At 37.6% G+C, this 26,712-nt stretch overlaps 2 protein-coding genes across 4 annotated transcripts in view; one reads left to right on the forward strand and one right to left on the reverse strand.

The window, feature by feature from the left end:
- The window catches only part of MRPL32 (mitochondrial ribosomal protein L32), a 47,084-nt gene that overhangs the window by 4,934 nt on the left and 15,438 nt on the right, over positions 1-26,712 (forward strand). The window contains exons 2-5 of one of the 3 annotated variants that reach the window (XM_036246599.1): positions 5,082-5,272; positions 10,500-10,575; positions 14,698-14,882; positions 16,042-16,223. In XM_036246599.1, the coding sequence (XP_036102492.1) occupies positions 14,813-14,882; positions 16,042-16,223 (252 nt within the window). In that variant the 5' untranslated portion in view covers positions 5,082-5,272; positions 10,500-10,575; positions 14,698-14,812. Of the gene's footprint in view, positions 1-5,081; positions 5,273-10,499; positions 10,576-14,134; positions 14,367-14,697; positions 14,883-16,041; positions 16,224-26,712 lie in introns of those variants that run through there. The other 2 variants (XM_036246598.1, XM_036246597.1) reach the window with 2 other exon arrangements.
- PSMA2 (proteasome 20S subunit alpha 2) lies at positions 1,000-14,034 on the reverse strand. The gene is made up of 8 exons (XM_036246596.1): positions 13,953-14,034; positions 10,482-10,558; positions 9,436-9,568; positions 6,190-6,312; positions 5,134-5,215; positions 3,765-3,838; positions 2,665-2,722; positions 1,000-2,579 (listed from the first exon to the last, which is right to left on the reverse strand). The coding sequence occupies exons 1-8, from the start codon at positions 13,991-13,993 to the stop codon at positions 2,463-2,465; spliced, it is 705 nt and encodes a 234-aa protein (XP_036102489.1). The 5' UTR covers positions 13,994-14,034; the 3' UTR covers positions 1,000-2,462.

The following is a 26,712-nucleotide window of genomic DNA, read 5'->3' on the forward strand; positions in this document are numbered from 1 at the left end:
CTTTTCTTGTGAACTTGAAGTATTTCAATGTCTCATTGCTAATAATTGTTTTGCAAATTTAAATTCATGGTTTAGTAAGGAACTAGAAAAGAGGAAAGGAAGAACAAGTGGAGATCAAATTTTTAAGATACAAATTGAACCCAAAATAGAGGGGCTATGATACTTAAATAAAAGAAGCTAGAATCAGATTCAAAGTAGCTAGAAGCTCTGTCCGCTTGCTTCCAACACTGGAGCAGACTTGTGGCTGAACTGCAGTGTAACTGGCTTGAAAAAGCAAGTCAAGTGTAGCTAATCTGAAATACTGACAGCAGGAAATACAGAGGAAGGCCAGGAGGAGACACAGAGAGGATGAGCCAACTAGAGCAGGTATAATGGCTGGGAAGCTGGTATCACAGCAGCAGAGTCCCTGCCCCCTAGGAATATGGTATCTGAGCTCCACGCAGGTATGCCCAGTCTGAGCAACAGAGAAGGTAGGAGGTGCCTGCGTAGCACGGGGTGGTGGGAATAAGTGGGGATTTGGTTGACCTGGAAGACTAAGACTGCACCATCCCAAGCACAGAATGATTTTTTTGTTGTTGTTACACCAGCCTGGGAAGTTCACTCCAATCTGTCTGTGGGAGGGGCCACAAGGCAAACCTCTGGGCCAGTGGAGGGATCTGATAGGTACACTCAGTAGTGACTGAGGGGACAAGGGAGGATGAAATTAAGGTCACCTGCAATACTGTCAACAATAAAAAAACAAAAACACAGAAGCTAGAATCTACAGGCTGGAAATGACTAGAGTTCGGGGACACTTAGAGATGCATGGAATGCGTTGCTAAACCAGAGAATTCAGACATAAAGGGCTTATTTGTAAGGCCAATGAAATGAATAAACTAAGAACAAGGGAGAAGTGTTCTAGGCAGCTTCAACTGAACTAGGCTTTATATTTAATGAGGCTATAGGCAGAGATTAGACTCTTGACACCAATCAGTTGCAGCTAATTTTTCCTGTCTTTATTTATGTAAGCATCCAATAAGAAACTCCACGTGGTTCCCTTTTGTCCTAAATATACTAAATGCCTTTACTTTTCCCTTCTTTGATTTGTAGAATTTTGGCATTCCTCTGGTTTTTTAATATTGGACATCAGAGAGCAAATTCAAAGGCATTTAAAACTTAAGAGTATTTAACCAAACCAGTATCCCTGCCAGGCATTTCACTTGCATTATCAAATTAGTTTCTGAAAACCCTCTGAGATAATTACCTTGTGCTGCCACTTAGACAGTTAGTGGGAGAGGTGAGACCTTACTAAAACTGATTCCTTTTTATCATTCACTACCTTCTTTGTAGTGTGCTAGATTCACAATATACCAAGAGCCCACAAGGAAAGATTAGACGAGGCCTTCAAGACAAACATCTTGAAATAAAAAGTCAAGTTGGCATGTACCATGATGCTTCTGCCACATATAATGAGATAGGGTGTTATACAGTCATTGTGAGTAGAACTGACAAAAAGTCTCTAAGACTCTTTTCCCTTAAAGTTGGCTAAATTTTAATAAAAATCTTTTTAGCAACATTTAAATCATGGAAATGCTTACTATCCGAGCCAGAATAATGTAATTTCTCTTATCCTAAGATGCCTTAAAAAAGACACAGAAAACGATATTAACCTTCACATATAATGAAAACAGAGTTCAGATCCTCTATCATTTGCTTGCCTGTATGAACCTTAATTTGCAGGAAAGGTTCTGATCACTCTGAGATTACATGAATGAGTCTTAAACGATAGTTTTGACTCTTAATTATTAGTATTTTATTTCTGGCACATTCATCCTTCCATCAAACAAGTCTAGTAGAACCAGAGCTCTTTTACAATACATTTACCTACTTGTGAGAGAGAAACTAACATGAACCAGCACACAATTTCCTTCTTATTTACGTAATGTGACCTCCTATAGGAGACTATTTGGCTTAGCACTCTTCTAAGCTCCAGCGCTATTTCACAGAACATCCTAGGGTTTTAGTGAGCCCCAACTAATGGTGCTTAGTAACATCTATGCGTCCTACTTTGTCTAATCCATGAATGTCGGCAGATTCTCTCAGCTGTAAAAATAGTGTTTATCAAAATCAGCGTTTTACTTTACTGAAGCATAGACACCTGGAAGTAAAGAGGGTAATAAGATTTGATTTAACCAAAATTGCCTGAAGACTAAAGAGTGAGCTCACCATTGTGTTTTGAGATGCAGTTTTTAGAAATCAACTGTGATAAAAATCAGGTAATAACTATTTTAAGATTTTACTGACTCCTAAAAAGCTGAAGTTGAATTTAACAGTTTATTATGATTTAAGTATCATTTTAAAAACACCACTCCATTAAATCATGTAGAAATAAGTATGCAAAAAGTTTGCAAAACAAAACATACTTTAAACATATTTAAGTTTAGAGATTATCTGAAATTCCAGATTTTTCAGTCATTTCATTATTATGCTATGGCAGCCAAGTAGTCCTTAACTTCAGTTGGAGTAAGCCTCCTAAATCCAGCTTCATTGCAGATTCCAACTTCTATGTTATCTTCTGTCATTTGCCCTTCAAAGCTTTCCTATTGATAAGGCAAGAAAAAAGTTCAAATTTCCAAACAGTTAAGTATTAAAATCATTATACATCAAACTGTTAGATGAACTAACCTTTAGGGTTAATATGGCTGTATGAATGGCATCTTCAAGTTCTAGATCTTCATTGTATCTAAAGAATTTTTTGAAGAAAAAAAATGTATGGCACTATTTGTATTATTTATAATTATTTGAACACAATGATAGCAACAGCTAGGGACTTTTAGAAATGTAAAACACTTAAAAATAGTAAGTTACAGATTAATCCTTTTAGTCACCTCATTGAGATAGCTATCCACAAATAAGAAACTTACAATTAGTTAGGGTACATTCCCAATATCATGAAGAGTATTCTCCTAACATGAGTTTATTTTAGGAAACTTCTTTAAGTATAAATAGTTCAATATAATCAAAATGTGGTGGCAATATTACAATAACTTTAATAAATTAAGCAGAAAAAAGACTTTTGCTAAAATTTCGTGTTCTTATAAGTTGTAACTCCACGTGAAATGTTTTGAAGACTCATTAATATGTAAAAGAAAAAGGGAAGTGATTTAAGATCCTAAAATTATTTAAATTTACCAATTAATCCCAGGTCTACAGCTGTTAGCAATCTTAATATTAGTATGTGAAAATGTACCAAAAAGGTTCATTTGTTAGTCAAAGTCAATTGCAAACTTTTCCCATTAAAATGTAGGACATTTTTTGATGGCCTACACTAATGTTGAGTCCAGAATACAGGTGGAAATAATTGAAAACAATGTACTGTTTTCAGTACAATACAGAAGATTTTTACATAGTGCTCTACTTTTTATCAAGCATGTATATCATATATTTACTCTACCATCATACCAAGTATTTGGCTTCACAATTTATTTTGTAATTGTCATAATGTAAAATGTCACCATTTAAATAGATAAAACATTTTCCTCCCAAAATGTTTATTCCCAATTCAATTATCTTTGTTTTTTTTGGATAGAAAGAGAAGTTCTTAAATTAATATTATCACTTAGTATAATGAAGAACAGGGAGCCAGGGTGGGGAGTTTTTTGTTTTATCTGTAACTAGGCTCGAATACAGAATAACACAATACATTTGTGTGGACTCAGGATATTCAAAGAGAGCTATAAACCACAAAGTAAATATGCTTACACATCCAGTTATGGTGAACCTACCTTTTCTCAAGAAAAGTCTTCCCATTCACATAGTTCTTTCCCATTGCTGTGGCTTTCCAGGCAAAGTAAGCTCCCTAATCAGAAAGAGAAGAGGAAAACACATATTTTAAATCGTCAATGTAATTATATTGCCCTGTCATTTATTTTGTAGCTCTATAATTTTTCTCTAACTTCTAAGGTCACAAAGTAGGTTATTCTTTTTAAAATGGTTACAGGAATAAATAACAAAAAGGCACGAAAAAACTTTTAGAAGTTATAGAGAAGTTTAGTATCTTGATCATGGTAACGGTTTTCTCAGGTATTTACATACATCACAACCATGAAATTGTACCCTATTTTATAAATGTGCAATTATTATACATTTATTACGTAAACTAAGAAACCGAAGTTAACTTAAAGAAAATAAGTTAATATTTTGGCTTACTAGGATTGAAGGGCTCTATAAATTGTCATATGTATCTGAAAAAATGGTGCTCAATTCATCATCATTGGTGAATAAATTAATCAATTAAATTAAAGCAGCAGCAATATGTCATGACTTCATCTGTTGAAAAATACATACGCACACACACAAAAATACCAAACATATTTTAAATGAAACAACTGTTTTTTAAACAAAAAGGATGAAAAAGGGCAAAAGATGAATGTGGATTGTAGTGATGGTAGCCTCTGCTACCCATGGAAAAGAAGAGGGTTTGTTACCTAGCTTCAGAAACACAGAGATGTGATAATAAAGTTCTCAAAATACTTAATTTATCTGATTTAAATAACCAAATTATTTTTCTTTGCTTTTTCAGATTATAAGATTAGACCATAAGATTTGAATTAAGGGAACCTATAAATATCTAATAATCCATAAAATATGAAAAATCAGTTCCTATTCATGATTTTTCTTCCAGTTCTCCTCACAGCAAATGAGACAGATGTAGAGTATCAGCATCCTTTTAACTCGGAGCAATCTTCTGCTTTAGAGTAGACAAGTCACCCATTTTGCAAAACAAGACAGTTTACATCAATGTTTGCACAGGATCAGTCACACTCAAATCAACCCTGAGATTAAATAGATGGCTAAGAGTACAACACTGTTCTCTAGATCTATATATTTCACTACAATATTTCTCAAAGTTAACAGAATTCCAGAGACTTATAGAACAGAGAGGACAGAACTAACGTAGCTTCCTCATCGAAAGATTGAATTACCAACACTTCAAATGTGCAAAAAAAAAAAAAATGCACCATTTCATACTTTCTAAAGCCCAAATAAAAACAAAAACAAAATACTGTTAATTTTTAACTTTTTATGTTATTTTTTACTAGATATTAAAGGAGCACTTTAACAAATCCCTCAAATACATCTGGTGATACTTACTGATGGGTCTGACTGGAATAAATATGGTCGTCCCTCATTCCAACCACAAATTAGTAAAGAAACTCCAAATGGACGAACACCACTGAAGAAAGCAAAATGGAAATTACTTGGCATCTTCACATTGTTAAAGTCAACCTAAGTAAGAATTTATTAACACTCTCAAGTAAAGCAAATTATCAGGTAAACCAATTAGACTTGCAAATTCTTTAAAAAAAAAAAAGTAGTCCTGGCTGGTCTGGCTCAACTGTTGAAGTGTCAGCCTACGGACCAGGTGTTGTGGGTGCGATTCCTATCATGTGCCTCAGCTGTGGTTCAGTCCTCAGCCCTGGATGGGGTCATGTGGAAGGTAACCAATCAATGTGTCTCTCACATGGATATTTCTCTCTGTCTCTCCTTCACACTCTGTCTGAAAGTAAATGGGAAAATATCCTCGGATTGAGGATTAAAAAAAAAGAAAAGTACTTAATACCTTTCTGAACAAATCACGATGAATTCTCTTCGTGGTACCAAGGAATACTGGTTAAATAATTTTGGTAATTGGAGTGCCAGAAATATTTAGTTTAATAAGTGTAGAGTAACACTTAATATCCTAACAAAATGACAACCTTCAGCAATTCAGATTTTCTACTGGCTTTACATATCAGCAACTTCTTTACACTATCTCATCCATGTTCACACCCAAACTCAAGAGAATTAAAAAGAATATGGATGTGTCAAAGAGTTACTGCTTTCATGGTATGTTATGAGCATTTCTGATATGGATGATAAACTTGGAAGCAGCAGGGTTGTTTGCCTATAAAAAAGTTTTAGTAACTGACAAAAGAACTTTAGTTAGAAGCTACTTTTTCATCTTATATGAACGGCAAGAAAACTTCAAATTTTTCCCTTAAGAAAATATTGTAGGCTCCAGTTGAGCAATTATTCATCGCTGTGATTTTCTCTACTTGTTAAGCAAATACAGAAATAGTTAAGTCATCTTTTGTAAATATCTCTACTTTTGAAAAGTGATTTCTTTTTCTAATTTATGATACATTTCAAGCAATAAAATCAACTTACCCAGACTGGGTATATTCTTGCATCACAGAAGCTACTCTCTGTACCAGTTGAGCTGTGGGAATGGGTTCTTGGTAAACAAGGTAATATTGCTGAGCTAGTTTGCGAGCTCTGTGCACAAGCACTCTAGCAAACAAGGAAAAAATAAGGTTTAAGTAAAATTAAGACACTCTAAAGACTAATTCTCCTTCTAATGGTATATATCTACAGCCCAAGTTTTATATATCTCTCTTTCACAGTAGCTTTCTACTGAAAGCCAGTCATGCTCTTACATGATTCCAGTTAATTTAGAAGAAAGCATCACAGCATCACAGAGGAGATGAGCCATGGGAAATGAATAAAGACAAAGCAAAAGAGAGAGAGTCTAGAAGTACCGGTCAGCCTAATAACAGATTTAGTGTACACAAGGAGAACTTTATTTCCCTCCATGGTTTCAAGATTGTGTTCCTTATCCCAAGGGCAATCACCGTTATTTTATATCTCAATCCAGCACACACGTATACACCTGCACATGTAATAATACACAATATTTCAAGCATTTTTTCCTCACTCTGCCTCAATCTTTTCCACACACTATACTTCAGAGTGCCTTTCAGAGATAAAGGATAGGAAAAAACTAGTTATAACTAAAAAATGTAAAATTTATCAAAAGAATATACTGTTTAACAAGCAAATATATAGCAAGAGAAATTGGGTATACCTTTACCTGCTCATGTACTACTGATCTGAATCCTGCACATTATGCCCTTGTACAATAAAAACTGAGGTTCTATTACCTGTCAGTTTATTCTGTCAGTGGTAGTACACAGAGGCATCCCTTCTATACAGGAGTAACAGGATCCACTGTAGTGAAGCCTGATCATATTCCAGCAACAATGTTGCCTTTAAACTTATTATGACAGAGGAGGTAAGCAGCTATTTTAGAAAAAGCAAGCACCCAGGAGATAACCAGACCTTTCTGCTTCTTGCTTCTGTAAGCTGCTTATTACTCTCATACCTAAAGAATGTCTGCCCAGCCTGCTATAAAGCTAGGGGTGCCCTACAACTCAGGGCCCAGAATTTGGAGATTGCCTCCTCTGGGTCTGCATGCATGAATAAAGGAAACTCTTCGCTTCTTCCGGTGTTGGTCTGAGTCTTTTCCCTAACAATTAAAGTGAAATTTTGGCTCTACCTATTGTTTTCCACATAAAATCAAGAAGGAAATCATGCCCTGGCCAGTTTGGCTCAGTGGTTAAAGTGACAGCCCACGGACCAAAGGGTTTCAGGTTTGATTTCCAGCCCTGGATAGGGTCATACCTAGAATGCAACCAATTGATGCCCCCATCCCCATTTCCACTCTAAAAAAAAAAAAAAATCATCAATATAAAAATATACTCGGGTGAGGATTCCCGGGGGTGGGGGTAATGAAGTCATACTTCTTTTACTGTTAAATGACAGACAGAGAGCTGTCAATCTTTCAACTTGCTTGTGCCCTGTTGTTAACAGGATTACTCTCTCCTATGAAATGCAAAGGAGTGAACATCTAGATGAGCATCTGGATCCTGAATAGCTGCCATATTCAGCAACCTTCAGTGGTCTTTGAGAATTTTGTCCCTTTACTAAAAACAGAAATAAAATGAAGTTAACTCTGAATGGTGATGCTTTCTTCTGCTCCTGATGACTTTTTAAAATACAGTCAAACCTCAGTTCTCAAACATCTCCCATTTCAAACAATTCAGTTCTGCACCAAGTTGTTCAGGGGAAAAAAAATGTCTGGGTTGTGGAACAAAACTTCAGTTCTTGACTTGACAATCTTTTCATGCTGATGTATCAGCATGACAAAAGCATCTCTCAGGCCACAAACAAAGGAAATAATGTGAGTCAGTTTACAAAAGTTAAACCTAGCTTTTGCTTGCTTGTTAACATCTCAGGAAATTCACTATGAGTATTTTTTTTTTTTTAATCCTCACCCGAAGACACTTTTCCATTTTCTACTCAGATAGAGTGAGAAGGAGAGAGAGGAAGAGAGAGAAACATCGATGTGAAAGGGGCACATCGAGCGGCCGCCACCCGCACAACCCAACCAGGGCTGGGGACAAACTGCAGCCAAGGTACATGCCCTTAGCGGAAACCGAACCCGGGTCTCTGTGGACCGCAGGCCGACGTTCTAACCGCTGAGCCAAACCGGCCAGGGCAAGAGTAGTATTTTTTTTTTTTTTTTTTTGCTTTTGTTACTGGCAAAATGGAAGATTAGCACAATTTTAAAACATAAAGAGGCCATAAAGAATGCTAATTTTGCTAACTGTATGAAAGAAACAATGACCACAGGCAACTGAAGAGGTAGAAAAACAGGTGTTAATTTGGATAAAGAAAAAGCAGTTAGCTGGTGACAGCATTTTGGAGGCAGTGATAACTGAAAAAGCAAATGAAGCATACTGACTTCCTGAAAGTTACCCCAGGAAGGAGTCCTGAAATGATTTGGTTGAAGCTGGTAGGGGTTGGTTTAACAAATTTAAGAAATGAAGTGTTTGTTTATAGATTAAATAGTACAATAGACACACACCCAGGCTTGTAGACTTGATCCACAGTATGCAGTGTGCAGGAGGCAGCCAATCAATGTTTCTTTCTCATATCAATGTTTCTTTCTCATATCAATGTTTCTATCTCTCCCTTCCTCTTTCTTTAAAAAAAAAAAAAAATCAATAAAAGCATATTTTTTTAAAAAACAAAAGGTTAAAACGGAATCATTTGGGAGTCTGGAACAAATTAATCCAATTTACATTATTTCTTATGGGAAAAAATGATTTGGTTTTCGAACTAATCACTTCTCAAGCCTTCCAGAACAAATTAAGTTCCAGAACCAAGGTTCCACTGTATAGTTTATTATTCCTATTATAACTTATATTGCTTTTATTGTTTTTAAAATGCACGAGAAAACAGCAAAGCCCGTGAAGCCCAGCCCTTGGATGGTAGAAGGCTGTGATTAGAAGGAAGAAATTACTAAACACGTGTAAGAGGAGTCAGTACTGTATCTATCTCCCCTTTTATAACCAACTTGAAATGAATATCCTTAAAGTAAACCTTAGTCTGTGACATAAAGGCAATCTAAATTTAGCTGCCAGAGATGCTGCTGTTGTTATACAAAACCAAAGAAAAAAAGGAGGAGTTGGGAGATTAAAAGATAAGCATTCCTTGATTTTTTTCCCCCTCAAATGGGAATTCCGAGCAAGTCATGAAATGGTGAGAAAATTAATAAATAGTATGACGTACCTGTAATCTGGGCCCATGCCACTATACACCAAACCTATATGCTTGGTAATTGGCTCCACTTTGTGTACACTTCGTTCATCATACAGAATGGATTTCTGTTTCTTCTCTGTTGCTAATACCACACCATTTGCAGCTTAAAAGAATAAAAGAAAACACACACACAAAAGAACACCTAAATATTTAATCATTAAAGGCTGCTTCGCCCTGGCCGGTTTGGCTCATCGGTTGGCCTTCGGACCAGAGAGTCCCGGTTCGGTTCTGGCTTAGGGCACGTAACTGGGTTGCAGTTTGTCCCCACCTGGGTTGGGGTCATGTGGGTGGCAACCACTCGATGTGTTGTCTCTCCCCCTCCCCCCACCCTTCTATCTGAAGATAAATGCAAAAATAAATAAATAAAGACTGCTTCAACAGTTTCCTAATTATAGCTACATTTTACTCATTTCCTCTTACTTATAAAAGTTTTTCCTCTGCATTTCTATATTAAAGTTACCTAAGGATCATCAGTGAATCAATTTTTCCCTATCTGGTAATCGATATATACTAAGAAATCCCTACAGCTAACAGTATTATACAACTTTCTTAAAGTATTCCAGGACATCTAAGAGTACACATGTTTTTAAATAATGGAATTTTGCCTACTTCGTTATACTGGTTTTATAATCTGAAATTTAAAATCAATGACAGAGATGTTGGTATTTTTAGATTAAGTTTTATAAATAACCTTTTCTAAATCACAGTAAAGATAAAAACTGCCAGAGAATAGTGATTTATGATGAATGGCAAAATAAAAGAATACTCAGTTATCTGAATGGGAACGACTATAGATCATCAAACTAATTAGCTAAAGGTACTATGCATATTTTGAAAAAAAAAAAAGTAATCACCTTGTTAGACTTACTATTTTCTTTAAACTTCAAATACCATAAACAAAAAGAACTTAAAAATTATGATGCTATAGCTATTAATAAGTTTATTACTATTTAATTCCTTAAGAACATTAGGATAAATATTAACAGGCATCGGAAATGAATGAAGTATTTAATTACCTTTAATTCCCACTGAAGGGGCTCCTCCAGCTACAGCAGCTAAAGCATATTCAATCTGGACAAGTTTCCCAGACGGGCTTAAGAAGAAACAAAGGTATTTTGTTAAATTCATACATTCTCAAATATTTATTATAGGAGCATCTCTAAATCCATTAATCAAAAGCACAGAAATAGCTAGACTTTGAAATTTATCATGAAATTGTACAGAAACTAAAGTTTACCAAGGCGATTTGAACATCTTCGTAGTTAAGTACTAATTTCTTTCCTTTGGTTGTTTTCTTGTCTGCCATTTAAAGAATTATCATTACTGTTGTCTTTCACCACTCACCTCAACCTTGTGACTATGGGCAAGTTATTTAACCTCTCTGTGTCTCAGTTTTCTAATCTGTAAAATGGGGATAACAATACCTATTTCAAAGGCTGCGGATTGAATGAAGGATGCCTTTTGTTTCCAGCACAAAATGAGCAGTAAGTAAATACCAAAATAGTAATGTTATTAAGAACATGAATGTGTCTGTTAAATACCAAACAAATGCATATACTTCATGTGGGTAGAGTTATGTATACGTTTTCTAAAGTAGATTGGCCTAAGACATAAGAACTAGGTATCAGTAACAACAAACCACTTCCTACTTAGTATAAAACTATTTCTAGAAGTCATAAGCTAGTTACATGTAACACATCTGGTTCCATGGGTTTGATAGCCAAATACTAGGCCCCAAATGGCTTTTTAGATTATACTTTATTTCCATCTAGTTGTTGAGTTAGAATCACCACAAATGTCACAGATCACCTTTCCTACTTTATAAAGTCCTTGAGTAAAAGTAGTTTGTCTAGAGTGACACAGCTAGGTACACAGCTCCACAGTCTACCACTGAAAATATAATCTTGAGTTTCAAAATGCCCTCTTTTATATCTTCATAAAATTATGGATACTCTTGTTACTCAAATCTCAATTTGTACCATCCCACTTTGCTCCAGGCATACAGACTACTCTTAGATTTCAAAAACCCCTTTGATAAACTAATCCTTGTTTGGAATGCATTTCACCATTACCTGATGAACTCTTTCCTGGTCACCCTTAATCTTTCTTAAAATGTTATGTCCTGGGGAAGCTGCCCTGATCACCCCAAACTAGGTTGAATCACATACCCTTCATCGTTATGGTACGATGTACTTCCTCTTTGACTAAAATGCATCATACTTGAATTATTGTTTACAGTGTTTGTCTTAACCAAGTGGAAGCTCTGTTCATTCAGTTCCGACACATAACCTATTACTAGGAGTCCATAATCACATGGCTGACAGAGACAAATCTAGATCTATCTAAGAAATAAGCCTAGATGTGGTAATTTAAAGGCTATTAAATGACAAAATCAGCTGACTTGAGCAGAATAACATCAACAGGCTTTTAAATGAAAAAATTAGACTGTGCTTGTTTTCATTTAATGGTGACTACTTCAATTATATATATCATGATATTCTGGGTCCATTGCATCCAGCTTTCCATTATTGTTCAATACTTAGTTCAAATACCTCTGGGGAACATGTTAAAGGCTCAGTAAACTTAAAGTTACCTTTCCCGTTTATATAATCACTTATATACACATTAATCATACTTATCATTGCATCCTTCTGTATGAAAACTCACTAATCTGTGAGCTCACTGACCAATCTCTGTATTCAATCACGCCTCTACCTCATTCCAAAGCACCAACATCTCTACCTGGGATAACTGAAATAGCCCTTGTAAATAATTTTCCTCTTTTCCATCCTACTTCCATCCCCATCTCCCCCCCCCCAGCCAGAATTATCTTTGTACCATGTCACTCCCTGCTAAAATTCTGTAACTTCTTGGTTCACTTATAATAAAAATTCCTTACTCTAGCGGCTAGTCTAGCCCTACAAGACTGGACCTGATCCACGCTAACTCATTCCTCACTATACTCTACACCATTTGCCTTATTATCAATTCTTTTAAGAATTCAAGCTCTTTTTCAACTTTAGGACTTTCATATATGCTCTTCCCTCTCTCTGCAACTCTCTTCCCCTAAATCTTTAAAAATTAACAGTAGGCTCCTTTTCATCTTCCAATCTCAAAACTCACCCCCCACCCCCGGCACTGACCTTTCCTGACTGACTACCCAATCTGAAGTTATGTTTCTTCTTTAACCCTCCTTTTGTAAAAATTCCCAAGTAAGAGACATACATTTTTCAGAATGCAATTACAGGCACCAATTTTTTCCCTCATTTACTGTCAATATTCCCAACTGCATGCAATATACAAGAATACCTTTTCATCATACAGTAGCCTCATCATTTCTACCATTTAATTTTCATTACAACAGGCTACAAACAAGTGTTTTTTAAAATCTAATACAAAGTCAAACAATCATGCTAATAAAAAGCAAGATTTTGTTTTTAGTGTATTTTTTAAAGTCTTTAAAATATATTTTAAATATGTTTTTCTTGATTTTAGAGAGAGGAAGGGAGAGGATGAGAGACAGAAACATCCATGAGCAACATCCGTGGCTGCCTCTAGCAGCGCCACCGCCTCCCCCCTCCCCCCCTTCGGTAGCCAAGACCGCAATCCGGGCACGTGCTTAGACTGGGAGGTGGAAATGGCTGCATGGGATGACGATCAACCAACTGAGCCACACCGGCCAGGGCAGATAGGAATACATTTTAATTAAATGGGGCCTTACTGATCCTAACAAAATGGTCAAACTGAACTCTTTCTTCCCCGTCGGTTTATTAAATCTTCGGCAATGGTTTTCTTACATTGTGAACGACGGTTCATCTCAATTGTTTTGAAATATATACTTACTATTTTAACCCCTCGTTCTAAAATAGAAAAGTATACAATCTTTTTAAAAGGAAACATATCGTCCTCCAAAAATGTCTAAAACGCAAATGAAACTAGTAGTCTGGGGTCCACAAACACTAGGTGATAGAAAGCTTAGCACTTTCATTTTTAGTCCCTGAGCTTCAAATAAGGGCACCGAAAATGGGAGACTTTGAAAGACACTAGTACCAAAAGGAGACTAAGACTCAGATCAAATGGTAAAGTAGAGGCTTTCTCAGATTTGACCAACATTCCGAGCTCCAGAAGCTCCGGAGTTGGGCCTATCTGGGTCAGGAAGGAAATCTTGAGTTCTGAACGGGACACTCGGAGATAGCTCAGCAAAAGCTGCCTTTTTCCCTAGTCTCTAAATAGAAAGCAAATCCCTGGCTGAGGGCCGTATCCCTACACAACCTCAGGGTCGCCCGGGATCTCCCGACCAGCGTTCACGTGCCCTCCCGGGACCTCTGCTCTCCAGGCCGCCAGCAGGCCCGACAGATGACTTTGCAAAGTCGCATTTCCACCCCGACACCCTACTGGGGCCTGGGAGGCACCAAGTCAGAGACCAAGACATAAAAAAGCGGTGGGCGAAGATCCGATAACCTCATCTACGCAGAGAATCTGCATACCTGAACGTAGTCAACGAAAAGCTGTAACCACGCTCCGCCATCTTTATTCGGAGACCAAAAGACGTCCACACACCTGCGCACTGCGGCCAGCTTCTTTTCATTTCCTTCCCCGCGCCTTCCTTTCTCTCCCTCTGATTGGAGGAGAGTCAGAGGCGCTCCAGCGGCATGCTGGGCGTTGTAGTTCCATAAGCCGGGTTTGCAGGATTCTGCCTCTGTGCACATGCTCAGGATAGGGACGGGACTCGGCTGCCGTGTTAGAGAAGGCTTCCCGCCGGGCGGGGAAGGTATTGGCAGCCATGTTGGTGCTGATGGTTCCGTCGTTGCGTATAGCCCGTGGAGTCGTCCGGAACTGTTGGGAGCGACTGCAGCGAAAACTTCAGAAGAACCAGCCAGGCTTTCCCAGCACTTCGTGGGGTACGTAAAGAAGGCCGCTGTAGAGAAGGGATGGATGAGGGAACTCCAGGCAGCGTGAGGGTTACAGTTCATACTCTGCTCTTCTCACGTGTGTTCCGATCGGCGATAGGCGACTTTTTCCAGGGGCGCTTACTTAGGAAGAAGAAACAGCTGTTTTTCTCTGCTCCCATTCCGCTAGGAAAGAAGCCCTGTGTCGCATTCCTACACGCAGTGTTACCGAAGCTCATTAGCTCATCGTCAAGGGCTGCCTTTATGTGGATCCTTTTATTTTTCCTTTCCAGTCCTCCCACACCCTAAAACATAAAACAATTTGTCTTTTGTGGTATTTTAGCTCCGTGCATGTGAATCCTGATCGCCGAGTTTCTCCCGGAAACTAGTTTGAATCGGAGGTGTCCTGAACATTAAAATTGTTATTGCTTTGGTATTTACATTCTACTGAACTGAGTATGCCAAAGCCTGCCTGTGCTTCCTGGGATAATTTTCAGAACAATCTCATTAGACATCTCTACTTTTCAAGTGAGTAAGTAGGTTACGAAAGGTCCCAAGGTTACATAGCCTTCCAAAGCCTGTGCTCTTTACCATTGGGTTATGCTTAGAAGTACTGTTATATAAAAAGAAATATCAGTTCTTAAGTGCTACACAGCTTTATATACATATATTTATATATGTATATATGTAAATATATATGTTTTTTAAAAAATGTTTTGCCCTGGCCGGTTTGGCTCAGCAGTTGGAGCCTCCGCCCGGGGACTGAAGAGTCTCAGGTAGATTGATTGATTGATTGATTGATTGATTGATTGATTTTAAAGAGAGAGGAAGGTTAGCTCCTGTGTGTGCCCAGACCGGGGATCAAGCACTCAACCTTGGCTATTGGAACCACCCTCTAACGGACTGAGCTACTCAGCCGAGGCCTCTATTCTTAAGAGTTACTAAAATAAGAATAAGTATTGCAAGTATGAGAAATAGCAAAGAGACGGTGAAGGAATCTATTTTATTTTGTAAGCAATTTAGAAAAACAAAAGTGAAATGTTGATAGTCACATAAGTTAATATACAAAAAACGGAGAGCTAGTTCTTTTTCTTAGAGAACAGACAGGAGTCAAGATTAAATATTATGAAATAAGTGACTTAAATAGGGCCTGCTGGCTTATATGACAAAGGAATTAACTCAGTTTGAATATAATAAAAAAGAGTCAGTAGGTAGTTATCTCACTGGATCAGAAGTACATTTTTGGATTCTGAAACTTAGATTTACTTGTAAAGTAATTAGGTGTACTGCCTACTGGCTGGATATGGACAATGGAGGGTTTCTTTTTTTTTCTTTTGCTTTGTTTTATTTAAATTAGGTGCCTCTCAGAATTATTTTCATGTTTACTACTAAACCCCAGAGTGGTGTTTTTCATGAGGTGAGAAACTCTTGGTAGAATTTCACTGATTTTATTTCAGCAGGTACCTTTAAGAAAAAATTCTGCTTGTACTCTTTAAAATTGCTTTATGTACGAGTTTTGGTAGAATTTAAAACTAAGGTTTTCTGTTAAATGTCTATTGGTTGTAATAGTATAAATTATCTGTATGTCTGTTTTTATGTCACTGTTGATCGTTAAGGAGAGTGATATCTGAAAATAGTCATTTAGAAGCTAAAAACTTATTCTAAATTTCCATGTTTGATTTTGTAGAACCAGCATTAGTGGTCCAAGTTCCAGCAATATTTACAGAAACAGCAAATGATACTAATGGAAGTAAGGAGATTTTCAGCCTTTTGGATAGTATCTTTTGGATGGCAGTGCCCAAAAACAGACGCAGCATTGAAGTTAACCGGTGTAGGAGAAGAAATCCTCAGAAGCTTATTAAAGTTAAGGTAATATATTGATTGTTGTGGTTGTACTTTTTCTTGTGACTACCACTACATATGCTACTGATGTATTCATGTGACCTATAAGTAAATTATTCTTAGATCTTATATGTCCACTTTCTTCTGGCTTAAATAGAATACAATATTCTCAGTATGTATGTCTACTGTCCTTTAGCCTAAATAGTAGGAACACAGTCAAGAGGGAGTTTGGAGTCTGCACAGAGGACTGGGTTGTGAAGAGCCTAAATGACTTTTTAACTGAGCTGTGCCAGTCCTGAGCTATGTGATTTTCAACTGTATATGGGTAAACATCTTAACTGTGTCAGAACGTAAAATTAAAGAAGCAGTAGTTATATTAGATCTTGGGTTTTACTGGCCCTTACATATTTATTTTATTCTTCACTGTGTCCAGTAAAATAGTATAAAGGAAAACCTTTAGATTACTAATAAAAATAGCTGACATCTATTAAGTGCCTATGATGTATCTAAGATGTGAATTGTCTCATTAATCTAACAACAAAGTAAACATTACTTTGATCATTTTTAGGATGAAGAAACTGAAACAAAAAGAATTTACCTATGGTCTTAAACTGTTAAGTGGGGGAGCCAGGTTTTGAGCCCTGGCAGTTTAATTCTTGAGCTCAAATTCTTCTCTTTCAACTTTTGTGTGTGTGCCTATTGTTGCCTCCCATATGTGTGTGTGGGGGGGGGGGGGGCATGAACAAAGAAACAGACAAACACAAAAGACAGGGTACAAGACTGCAGCGCCGAGTACTGCGTCGTTTTATTTTTACATTCTCTATCTACATTAGGCTAGGTCCAAAGAATTCGCTGGCTTCACTCTCGTTGTAATCTAACTGTTCCTTAATCTTTAAGGTCAAAGAGTTCCTTGGGAGTCAACCATATCCCATTTGCAGGCATATGTTGTAACATACTTGTTTGCAAGGTATGTGCTCTCCAAGGTTATGGGAACATTCCAGAGCTTGTTTGCAAGACATCTGGGCTCCTTCCAAGTTACCTGTGTGCAGAATAACAAGGCTAAATTCTATAAGACCTTACACCTATCCTTCAACAATTGCGGATCTCCACTCTCCATTGGATACGTGGATATACTCTCTTCATTGATCTAGTAAAAAGTATAGTATTTATTACCTTTAGTCTGTTAATTTATGACTTTAATAACCATGTTTGAATTACTGGCATTCCACAGCGGCAGCACAGTGCACATGAAACTCCAGAATAGAGAACTTATTATTAAGCTTCCATATTCATTATTAAACCAAATCCTTAGAACTTAAGCCACGAAGTATTGCTAAGTCAAAGTTGGAACTAGACTTAAAATCTAGAACTGAAAAATACTTCATTAATTAAAACAACAATAATTCATACAACTGGTTGAGAGGATTAAAGATTTTTAGGAGTAAGATCTTGCACCAATCTATTTTATGATTTTTCTGACTGTTTATTCTGAGGGAAAAGAATAGCTCTAATCCTGTGCATTCATTTTCTTCATTGAATTGTTTTCTGCTACATATGTTGTAACCCAGGAGATCGACCACACTCAGACTCCATTTTTCAGTTTTTGGGGATGTTTTATTACCTGCGCAGGGACTGCAGGGACTGCAGCCAACCTACACAGAGGAGAACTGCAGCCCCGAGCTCGGGGAGGGTTGCTTATATAGGGCAGGGGTCATTCAAGAGTTTAGCAGAGCAAACAAGCTGCGTGTACAGAAGCCGAGGCAGTTAGCGATAAGCAGGAGGGAACGGAGGGGGGAGGGAGCTGAGGCGAAAGGGAACTGGGTCAGCATACATCTGTCCTGCTATTCATTTCATTATCCAAATTTTAAAAACTAACAAATTCGAGACAGATATCAGCGGTCAGTCAGGTGCAATACACACATGTTGAACAGTTAAAGTTTAATGGGGTAAAGGGAGCTTCAGTTTCTCCCTATCAGTTTCTTTACAGAGCATGCAGGACACTCTGGCCTTGGGGCCGTTTCTGTCCTCCCTTTTCTTGAAGGATGTTGCTTTTCAAATTCCCAGTGAAGGTCAAACTTTAGTTAATTTTTATGGGGCTAAAGCCCTCTATAACATTCCCCATTGTTCATCTTGCTGTCTCTGAGGTTGTTAATTAGGGCAGCTTAAAGACAAGTTGAATTCTAAGGACAGTAAGCTACAACACATATAGCATATTGTATACTTTTTTTAAATTAAATTTATTGGGGTAACATTAGTTAAGTTTCAGTTGTACAGTTCTGTGATACATTCTGCTTATTGCATTGTGTTTTTACCACACAAAAATCAAATCTTCTTCGTCACCATGAATTTGGCTTCCTTTACTTTCTACTTCCCCCAACCCCCTTCTCTGCTAACCACAGCACTGTTGTCTGTGTCTATGAGTGTTTTGTTTGTCCACACCCAAGGACATTTTTCCATATTTTGTTCAGATAGAGTGGGAGGGAGAGAGAGAGAGAGAAACATTGACGTGAAAGGGACACATCAAGTGGCTGCCACCCACACGACCCAACCAGGGCCGGGGACAAACTGCAACCAAGGTACATGCCCTTAGCGGGAACCGAACCCGGGTCTCTCTGGACCACAGGCCAACAGACACTCTAACCGCTGAGCCAAACCAGCCAGGGCTGTTTGTTTTGTTTGTTGCTTTCTGTTTTATTTCACTCACTATGATATTCTCAGGATTCAAATGGCAGTATTTCCTGTTTTCCTCTACTACTACTAAGTAGTAGTCCATTGTGTCTATGTACCACATCTTTATCCAGTCATCTACCAAAGGACTCTTCAGTTGTTTCCATGTGAATAATGCTGTAATAAATATAGGGGTAAATATACATCTTCGCAAATAAATGTTTTCAAATTTTAAGGTTGATAACCTAAAACAGGGATTGCTGGGTAATATGGTAGCTCAATTCTTAATTTTTTGAGGAACCTCCATGCTGTTTTCCATAGTAGTTATACCAATTTACATTCCCATCAGCAGGATATAAAATTTCTTTTTCTCTCCATCCTTTCCAACACTTGTTTCCTGTGTTGATAACAACTATTCTAACAGGTATGAGGTGTTATCTCATTGTGGATTTTTTTTATTATTAATCGATTTTAGAGAGAGAGAAAGAAATAGCAGTTTGTTATTCTACCCATTCGTGCATTTGTTGGTTGATTCTTGTAGGTGCCCTGATCAGGGATCAGATGAACTCACAACCTTGGCATATTGGGATGATGCTCTAACCAACTGAGCTACCCATCCAGGGCTCATTATGACTGATTTATATTGTTTGCAGATATTTTCTCCTATTCAGTTGCCTTTTTATTTTGTTGGCAGTTTCTTGTGCTGTGCAGGAGCTTTTTAGTTTGATACAGTCCCATTCATTTATTTTTGCTTTTACTTCCCTTAGGGTCAAATTCCTAAAATCCTTTCTGAGATCAGGATCCATAAATTTAGAACCTGTGCTTTCTTCTATGTAATTTACATAGTTTTAGGTCTTTGATCATTTTGAGTCAATTTTTGTATAATGGTATCAAATAGCAGTCTATTTTACATGAGCTTCCAATTTTCTCAGTACCATATATTGAAGAGGCTTTCTTTCCTACATTGTATATTTTGGGCTCCTTTGTCAAAAATTAGTTTCCTATATATATGTGGGCTTATTTCTGTGGCCTTTATTATATTTCATTGATTTATGCGTCTTTTCTTCTTCCATTTTGATTATTATAGTATTGTAATGTAATTTGAAATCATGGAGTATGATACCCCTCTGTCTTTGTTCTTTATCTCTCAGGATTGCTTTGCAGGCTATTTGGGGTCTTTCGTGGTTCCCTGCAAATGAGAATATTTTTTTGTTCTATTTCTTTTTAAAATGCCATTAGGCTTTTGATAGGGATTGCATTAAATCTGTATATTGCTTCTGTTGATTCTTCCAATCTATGAACTTGTAATATATTTCCATTCCTTTGTATCGTCAGTTTCTTTGAGCAGTGTCTATAGTTTTTAGTGTACAGGTCCTTCACTTCCTTTGTTAAGTTTATTCCTAGGTGTTTTACTTTTATTGCTATTGCAAATATAATTGAGGTGTTTTTTGTATGTTTGGTTTTTTTTTCATTATTTCATCTGAAATTTCATTCTTAGTATATAGGAAAACCATGGATTTTTGTATATTGATTTTGTATCTTGCTACTTTACTGTATTTGTTTATTGTTCCTAACAGTTTTTTGGTGGAATCTTTAGGGTTTTTTTATGTAAATAATCATGTCATCTGCCAAAAAGTGACATTTTTTTTTTTTAATCCTCACTCAAGGACACCTTCGCATTTATCTTCAGATAGAGCAAGAGGGAGAGAGGAGGGAAGAGAGAGAAACATCGATGTGAGAGAGACACATCAACTGGTTGCCACCCACACGACCCCAACCAGGGCCTGGGACAGACTGCAACCTAGCTATGTGCCCTTAGTGGGAACCAAACCCTGGACTCCGGTCCGCAGGCCCACGCTGTAACCACCCAGCCAAACCGGCCACGACAAAAGTGACAGTTTTACTTCTTCATTCCCAATTTAAATGCGTTTTATTTTTTTCCCTTTCCTAACTGCTCTGGCCAGGACATCCAGTAAGTACTATGTTGAATAACTGCTGAGAGTGGTCGTCTTTGTCTTGTTTCTGACCTTAGAGAAAAAAATTTCAGTTTTTCACTGTTGAGTATATTAGCTAAGTGTTTTTTATATATGACCTTATTATGTTGAGATTCTTTCCTTCTATACCTGTTTTATTGAGTGTTTATTTTTTTTTTTGAGTACATGAAACATTTTATTCTTTTTTTTATTTTTATTTATTTTTTATTTATTTTTTTGTTACAGATATTTTACCTTTTTTACCCCATTGGCACCCCCCACCCCACCCCACCCCACCCCACCTCCACCCCATCCCCGGCTTAGTTGTCCATGTCCATTGGTCATGCACACATGCATATAAGTTCTGTGGTTTCTCTCTTCCCACCCCCCACCCCCTCTTCTGAGGGATGTCAGTCTGTGCCCTACTTCCATATTTCTGGGTCTACTGTATTCTTCAGACTGTTATGTTCATTATATTCCGTATATAAGTGAGATCATGTGGTATTTGTCTTTTTCTGCTTGGCTTCTTTCACTGAGGATAATACTTTCCAGGTCCCTCCATGTCGTCTCAAAGGATAAGAGATCTTTCTTTCTTACCACTGCATAGTACTCCATTGTGTATATGTACCACAGCTTTTTTATCCATTCGTCTACTGGTGGACACTTGGGCTGTTTCCAGATCTTAGCTATTGTAAATAGTGCTGCTATGAACATGGGGGTACATATATTCTTCCTGATTGGTGTTTCAGGCTTCTTAGGGTATATTCCCAGCAGTGGGATCACTGGGTCAAATGGAAGTTCAATTTTTAATTTTTTGAGGTAGCACCATATTGTTTCCATAGCAGCTGCACCAGTCTGCATTCCCACCAGCAGTGTATTAGAGTCCCCTTTTCTCCACACCCTCACCAACACTTGTTGTTTGATGATTTGTTGATGGCGGCCATTCTGACAGGTGTGAGGTGATACCTCATTATTGTTTTAATTTGCATCTCTCTGATGATTAGTGATGTTGAGCATTTCTTCATATGTCTCTTGGCCATTTGTATGTCCTGTTTGGAGAGGTGTCTATTCAGATCCTATGCCCATTTTTTAATTGGGTTCTTTGTCTTCCTTTTGTTGAGTTATAGGAGCACTCTATATATATATTGGAAATTAACCCCTTATCTGATACATCATTGGCAATGATGTTCTCCCATACAGTGGGTTGCCTTTCCATTTTGATGATTGTTTCTTTTGCTGTGCAGAAGCTTTTTAGTTTGATGTAGTCCCATGTGTTCATTTTTTCCTTTGTTTCTGTTGCCTTAGGTGATGTATCAGTGAAAATTCTGCTCCGTATGATGTCCGAAATTTTGTTGCCTATATTTTCTTCTAGAATTTTTATGGATTCACGGGTCACATTTAAGTCTTTTATCCATTTTGAGTTTATTTTTCTGTATGGTGTAAGTTGATGGTCTAGTTTCATTTTTTTGCATGTAGCTGTCCAATTTTCCCAACACGATTTATTAAAGGGGCTGTCTTTACTCCACTGTATGCTCTTGCCACCTTTGTCAAATATTAATTGAGTGTATTGCCTTGGGTCCATTTCTGGGTTTTCAGTTCTGTTCCACTGGTCTATATGCCTGTTGTTGTGCCAGTACCAGGCTGTTTTGGTTACAGTTGCTTTATAGTATAACCTGATATCTGGTATTGTGATCCCACCTACTTTGTTCTTTTTCAAGATTGCTGTGGCTATTCGGGGTCTTTTTTGGTTCCACATGAACTTTTGAAGTATTTGTTCTAGTTCTATGAAATATGTCGTTGGTATTTTGATGGGGATTGCATTGAATCTATAGATTGCTTTGAGTAGTATGGACATTTTAATGATGTTAATTCTTCCAATCCATGAACAGGGTATGTGCTTCCACTTTTTTATATCTTCCTCTAATTCTTTTTTAAATGACCTGTAGTTTTCTGCAAATAGGTCCTTTACTTCTTTGGTTAAGTTTATTCCTAAGTATCGTAATTTTTTTGGCGCGATGGTAAATGGGATTGTTTTTTCAGTTTCTCTTTCTGTGAGTTCATCATTGGTGTACAAGAATGCCATCGAGTTCTTGACGTTAATTTTGTATCCTGCTATTTTGCAAATTCATTTATTACGTCTAGTAGATTTTTGATGGAGTCTTTAGGGTTTTCTATGTACAATATCATGTCATCTGCAAATAATGACAGTTTCACTTCCTCCTTTCCAATTTGGATCCCTTTTATTTTTTCTTCATGTCTGATTGCTGTGGCTAAGACTTCCAGTACAATGTTAAATAAGAGTGGCAAAAGTGGACATCCCTGTTTTGTTCCTGTTCTTAATGGAAATGTTTTTAGTTTCTGTCCATTGAGAATGATATTGGCTGTAGGTCTTTCATATATAGCCTTCATTATGTCGAGATATGATCCCTCTATTCCTACATTGCTGAGCGTTTTTATCAGAAATGGATGCTGGATTTTGTCGAATGCTTTTTCAGCATCTATTGATATGATCATGTGGTTTTTATTCTTCATTTTGTTTATGTGTTGTATCACGTTTATTGATTTGCAAATATTGTACCAGCCTGGCATCCCTGGAATGAATTCCACTTGGTCATGGTGAATAATTTTTTTGATGTATTTCTGGATCCGATTTGCTAATATTTTGTTCAGGATTTGGGCGTCTATGTTCATCAGGGATATTGGCCTGTAGTTTTCTTTCTTCGTAGTGTCTTTTTCTGGTTTTGGAATTAGAATTATGCTGGCTTCATAAAACGAGTTTGGAAGTCTTTCTTCTTCTTGAATTTTTTCAAATAATTTGAGGAGAATGGGTGTTAGTTCTTTTTTGAATGTTCGGTAAAACTCCCCTGTGAAGCCATCTGGGCCTGGGCTTTTGTTTGGTGGGAGACTGTTGATTACCTCTTCAATTTCCTTAGTTGTTATTGGTCTGTTCAAGTTTTCTGTCTCTTCCGGGAATAGTTTTGGGAGACTGTGTGTTTCTAGAAATTTGTATATTTCGCTTATATTGTCGAATTTGTTGCCATGTAGTTGTTCATAGTAGTTGTTAACGATCTTTTGTATTTCCATGGTGTTGGTTGTTACTTCTCCTCTTTCATTTCTGATTTTGTGTATTTGGGTTCTCTCTCTTTGTTTCTTGGTGAGTGTAGTTAAGGGTCCATCAATCTTGTTTATCTTTTCGAAAAACCAGCTCTTTGTTTCATTGATCCTTTGAATTGTTTTTTTGGTCTCTATGTCATTTATTTCTGCTCTGATCTTTACTATTTCCTTCCTTCTACTTGCTCTGGGGTTTTGTTTTTGCTTGCTTTCTAATTCTTTAAGTTGTGAGGTTAGACAGTCAATTAGAAATTTTTCTTGTTTTTGAGGTAGGCCTGTAGTGCTATGAATTTCCCTCTCAGAACTGCTTTCGCTGCATCCCATAGATTTTGTGTTGTTGTGTGTTCATTTTCATTGGTTTCCAGGAAGTTTTTAATTTCTTCCTTGATCTCCTCGGTAACCCATTCGTTGTTTAATAACATGCTATTTAGCCTCCATGTATTGAAATGTCTTAGCATGTTCTTGTTGCAATTGATTTCTAGTTTCATGCCATTGTGATCTGAGAAGATGCTTGATATGATTTCAATCTTCTTGAACTTGTAGAGATTTAGTTTGTGTTCTATCATGTGGTCTATCTTTGAGAATGTCCCATGTGCACTTGAGAAGAATGTGTATTCTGTAGTTTTGGGGTGTAATTCTTTGTAGATATCTATTAAATCCATTTGGTCTAGTGCTTCATTTAGATTCTCTGTTTCGTTGCTAATTTTTTGCCTAGAGGATCTATCCAGTGCTGTCAACGGGGTGTTGAAGTCCCCTGCTATGATTGTATTGTTGTCGATTTCTCCTTGGAAGTCCTCCAGAAGATTTTTAATATATTTTGGTGCTCCTATATTGGGTGCATATATGTTTATCAAGGTTATATCTTCCTGTTGGAAAGATCCTTTCAATATTATGTAGTGGCCATCTTTGTCTCTAGTTATGGTCTTCAGTTTGAAATCTATTTGATCAGATATGAGAATTGCTACCCCAGCTTTTTTTTGCTTTCCATTTGCTTGGAAAATTTTTTTCCATGGCTTCACTTTCAATCTATGTGAGTCTTTTGTTGAGAGGTGGGTCTCTTGTAAACAACATATAGATGAGTCATGCTTTCTTATCCAATCAGCTACTCTGTGTCTCTTTATGGGAGCATTCAATCCGTTACGTTTAAGGTGATTATTGATATGTACTTATTTATTGCCATTTTTGTTTAGTGTGGTTCTATTTTTCTTCCCATTTGTACTGCTAATTACAGCAGTCCTTTTAACATTTCTTGCAGTGCTGGTTTGGTGCTAATGTATTCCCTTAGTCTTTTTTTGTCTGGGAAGTTCTTTATTTGATCTTCTATTTTGAATGATAGCCTTGCTGGGTAGAGTAGTCTTGGATACAGATTCTTGTTTTTCATGACTTTGATTACTTCATGCCATTCTCTTCTGGCCTGTAGTGTTTCTTGTGAGAAGTCAGCTGTGAGCCTTATGGGGTTCCTTTTGTAGGTAACCTGTTGCTTATCTCTTGCTGCTTTTAGGATTCTCTCTTTGTCTTTAATTTGTGGCATTTTAATTACTATGAGCCTTGGTGTGGGCCTGCTTGGGTTCTTCTTACTTGGGACTCTCTGTGCTTCTTGAACTTGAATGCCTTCTTCCTTCACCAAATTAGGGAAGTTTTCTGTCACTATTTTATTTAATATATTCTCTATCCCTTGCTCCTTTTCTTCTTCTTCTGGGACTCCTATGATGTGAATATTATTATGTTTCCAGTTGTCCCATAGTTCTCTTAAGCTGTCTTCCTGTTTTTTAATAGTTTTTTTCTTTTGTTTTTCTGATTGGTTGATTTTTTTCTACCCTGTCTTCTAATTCACTGATCCGGTCCTCAGCTTCCTCTTCTGCTTTTTAAACCTTCCAATGTGTTTTTCATTTCTGATATGTCATTTTTTTTTCTCTTCTTGTTGGTTTTTAATTTCCATTTGGCTTATTTTCAGTGTCTCTATGTCCTTACTTATGCTGTTCAGCTTCCTCAAGATCATGCCTCTGAATTCTAGCTCTGTTAACATGCCTAATTGCTCCACATTGATCTCATCTTCGGTGGAGGTTTCTTGCTCTTTCATTTGGCTTCTGTTTCTATGTTTCACCATTTTGGCTATCACTGTGGGCTTTGGAGCCTGTCAAGTTTTCCCTGTGGGTGTTGGTGTTCTGCTGTTTGTGGCTCCCTCTCCTGTGTTTAGATGAGTGAGGGAGGACCCAGGTTGAACACCACTGTCAATCTTACTTTCCTGGTTAAAGTTGCCAGCCCAGGAATGGTACTGTTATCCTCCAGCTTTTTGCCTGGAGGCTAGCAGTCTAGGTTACTTGATGAGTTTTGGGTTGTCAGTTGATTGAAAAGCTCCCTCAGGTGCTTAGCACAAGGGGATTTCTGAGGGTGGGGCAGATGCTGATTGTTAGTGAGCCTCAATTAGCACTTCAATGGCCCACAGGGTGGGGTTGGATCTCCGAGGGAGGGGCTGCTGCCTCTCTCAGAGCCCTGGGAAGGAGCATGTGGCCACAGTCCTGTGTGGCTGCACTCAGCCAAAGCTCTGAGGGCCCTCCAGATACCGTGTGTCCCGACACAGCTGCAGTCCAGTCTGCCCTCCCTCTGCTGGAGCCCAAGGTGAGTGGCTGTGGCTGTTTCAGCCTCTGTCCCGGCTCTGCGCTGTGGAGCCGCCTGGGAGTGTGACCCGAGGGCGCTGCTCCCAGCTAAGGCCGCTTCCGAGCTTTGGACCGTGGGCTCCCATCCCCTGTCTTGTGCCTTCACAG

This window comes from Molossus molossus, unplaced genomic scaffold (assembly GCF_014108415.1).
Source record: "Molossus molossus isolate mMolMol1 unplaced genomic scaffold, mMolMol1.p scaffold_m16_p_7, whole genome shotgun sequence".
NCBI lineage: Eukaryota > Metazoa > Chordata > Mammalia > Chiroptera > Molossidae > Molossus > Molossus molossus.

Bases quoted from the DNA above. Each gene is read 5' to 3' on its own strand.
- PSMA2 (XM_036246596.1), bottom strand. From the start codon at position 13,993: ATGGCGGAGCGTGGTTACAGCTTTTCGTTGACTACGTTCAG. The intron at 6,313-9,435 runs GTACGTCATACT...CTTGTTTGCTAG, and splicing joins GGCATGGGCCCAGATTACAG to AGTGCTTGTGCACAGAGCTC. The intron at 2,723-3,764 runs GTAGGTTCACCA...AAAATTCTTTAG, and splicing joins AAGACTTTTCTTGAGAAAAG to ATACAATGAAGATCTAGAAC.